Source organism: Etheostoma spectabile, chromosome 22 (assembly GCF_008692095.1).
Source record: "Etheostoma spectabile isolate EspeVRDwgs_2016 chromosome 22, UIUC_Espe_1.0, whole genome shotgun sequence".
Classification (NCBI taxonomy): Eukaryota; Metazoa; Chordata; class Actinopteri; order Perciformes; family Percidae; genus Etheostoma; species Etheostoma spectabile.
Window position 1 is genome coordinate 19,782,119 of NC_045754.1, and position 2,215 is coordinate 19,784,333.

Genomic DNA, 2,215 nt, shown 5'->3' on the forward strand with positions numbered 1-2,215 from the left:
ATATATATATATATATATATTTATATGTAAATGTGTGTGGTAGCTTTTAAAAAGTGAGCAGATGAGGGGCCAGCCGAGGGTCGCTTCTCAGCTTCTGATCAAGAGTCCAGTACTTCTGAGGAGCTGCTTCCTTGTGCCTGGAACAAACACACATACATAATCATATACACACACCATTTGCAGTTAATGTCTGCTCATTTTCTGCAGTAACAGCTAGCCGACCAATGCCTTTGCATCATTATACTACTTTAACTCGTTAAAATGTTTAAAATAAATTAATCTTATTAGTCTAATTGTATTTTTAAACTGGAAAATACTGATGATGTGTGTGTGTTTGAGTACGTACATGCTGAGGCGTTTCTTGGCCACACATATTTGTAGTGTTTTCTCATGGCAGTAGGTCAGGTACTCTTCCTCCTGTGGTTTGGTCATGTTGAGCTGGTTCTTTTGGTACCACTCCTGTTTGCTCTGCAGCTCTTGAGTCTGCTAAACACAGATTGTTGTGAACATGTTAGAATGCATACTAAAAAGTTTTATAACAGCAAATTTGTAATGCCACTAAATTCTCTCATTCCTTCAAAACACTACCAGAATATTGATTCATCTTTGATCAGCACTGCCTAGTTTGACTAGCCTGATGTGGTCAAACTCAGATTCTAGTCTGAATCTGAGTCTGACTCTGCTCCAAAGGGCTGTGATTATGGGGTTTTTTTCAACCGAACCAGGAAAGAAAATGCCTCTGCACTCAATTGGATAGACCTACAATCCGCCGAGGACCTGGTCGGCTAGAATCTGTCTAATCAGAAGGGGTGCAAGACGCATCTGCCAGAGGAAATAAAACCCAGGTTCCAAGGCTAGCTCTTTATAGCTGTGGAGGGAAAAGATTCTGCCAGACGAGGCTGGATGCTGAGAAATGGTTCAAATGGTTGAACCCAGCTCCCTCTGAACGGCCTCCTCTTCACAAATACCAATGAGGGTCATTTAACATGTTGATTTCTTTTTTGTTTTTCTGTTTTGGTTGTATCCTGCTCTGTAAAGAAGCAGTAGTAAAATGATGGTTCCTAGAATAGAATAGAATAGAATAGAATGCCTTTATTGTCATTATACTTTATTCCTGCTGTGCTTGTTGTAGTCGTCGTCATTTAGATATGACTAACTATCTGCCTGATTCAATCATCATCGTTGGCACTGCTGGTAACACCTGAAAGTTCCTGCAACATGGATTTGTGAGGTGTGTCTCAAATCACTTCTGTACTTATACTATTTGAGTACATAGTGCGCTCACATTGGTGTCTGAGCAGTGCCTAAATTTAGTTCCAGGATCTGGTCTACAAAGCGGCCAGAGAAGAGTGGAAACAAAGCAAAACCTATAACATACAAGTTCTGCTACATGGTTTGGATCTCTCTTTTGAGATCCCAAAACACACCTGCAATTACAGCTTATCTTAGATTCTGCAGAATGCAGCGAAACAGAGATCTTAGAGATTGTAACTTTAAGATCCTGCAGTGGAAAAGCGATACAATATACATCAGGAGTAAATTTGTGCCGTACCTTTTCATAGCGTTCCTGAATGAGGTTGGCGTGCTCTGCCAGTCTCTGTTTAAACTCGGCCAAACAGTCCTGGTGGATATGCTTGGCGTCTTCGGCGCTCAGAGTCTCTGCGTTGTCCAGCCGGATAAGGAAGGGAGCCAGGATATCCTTCTCCTTCTCCTGCAACCACCTCTGCTCCTCGGCGGCCAGATGCTCCTGCAACAAGCAAAGAAATAGCAAACTCAACTGCATCGTTAAATGTGACGTTTGTGCCAATTTTAAATGTAATTTATAGGGATGAGCCGAGTACTCGGCTGAAACGAGTATCCGGTACGGATAAAGCACTTTTGCCGAGTACAAGTATCATACGAGTAATGCGAGTCAATATCTGTACTCGGATTGAATGAAAGTCTCCATTGACTGTGTCTCCGTTCTGTGATAGGCTAGTCACAGTGCCAGTCACAACGATTTTCCGTTAACATTTAGGGTTTCTTCAGCTTCAGTTTTGTTTTATACTTCAGTCTGAACTAGTACCTAGCAACCAGGAGACTTCTGGTAACGTGGGGTTGGTTCAGACATGCTGCTTGGTAGAATGCTACTCAGGTTGCATCTCTGCCGTCTGAGTGTTTTTTTTTTTTTTTTTAACTGCCTGCTGGCTCTAACCAGTTTTTTTGAGTGTCTGAA

General features: G+C 41.9%; 1 protein-coding gene across 1 annotated transcript in view; it reads right to left on the bottom strand.

Annotated features, from left to right (window-relative positions):
- Window positions 1-3: 3 nt before the first annotated feature.
- Window positions 4-2,215, bottom strand: part of LOC116672596 (dynein regulatory complex subunit 7) — a 28,309-nt gene continuing 26,097 nt past the window's right edge. The window contains exons 11-13 of the mRNA XM_032504513.1: window positions 1,553-1,747; window positions 347-486; window positions 4-137 (exon numbers count right to left, since the gene is read on the bottom strand). Coding sequence (XP_032360404.1) covers window positions 47-137; window positions 347-486; window positions 1,553-1,747 — 426 coding nt within the window. The 3' untranslated portion in view covers window positions 4-46. The remainder of the gene's footprint in view (window positions 138-346; window positions 487-1,552; window positions 1,748-2,215) is intronic.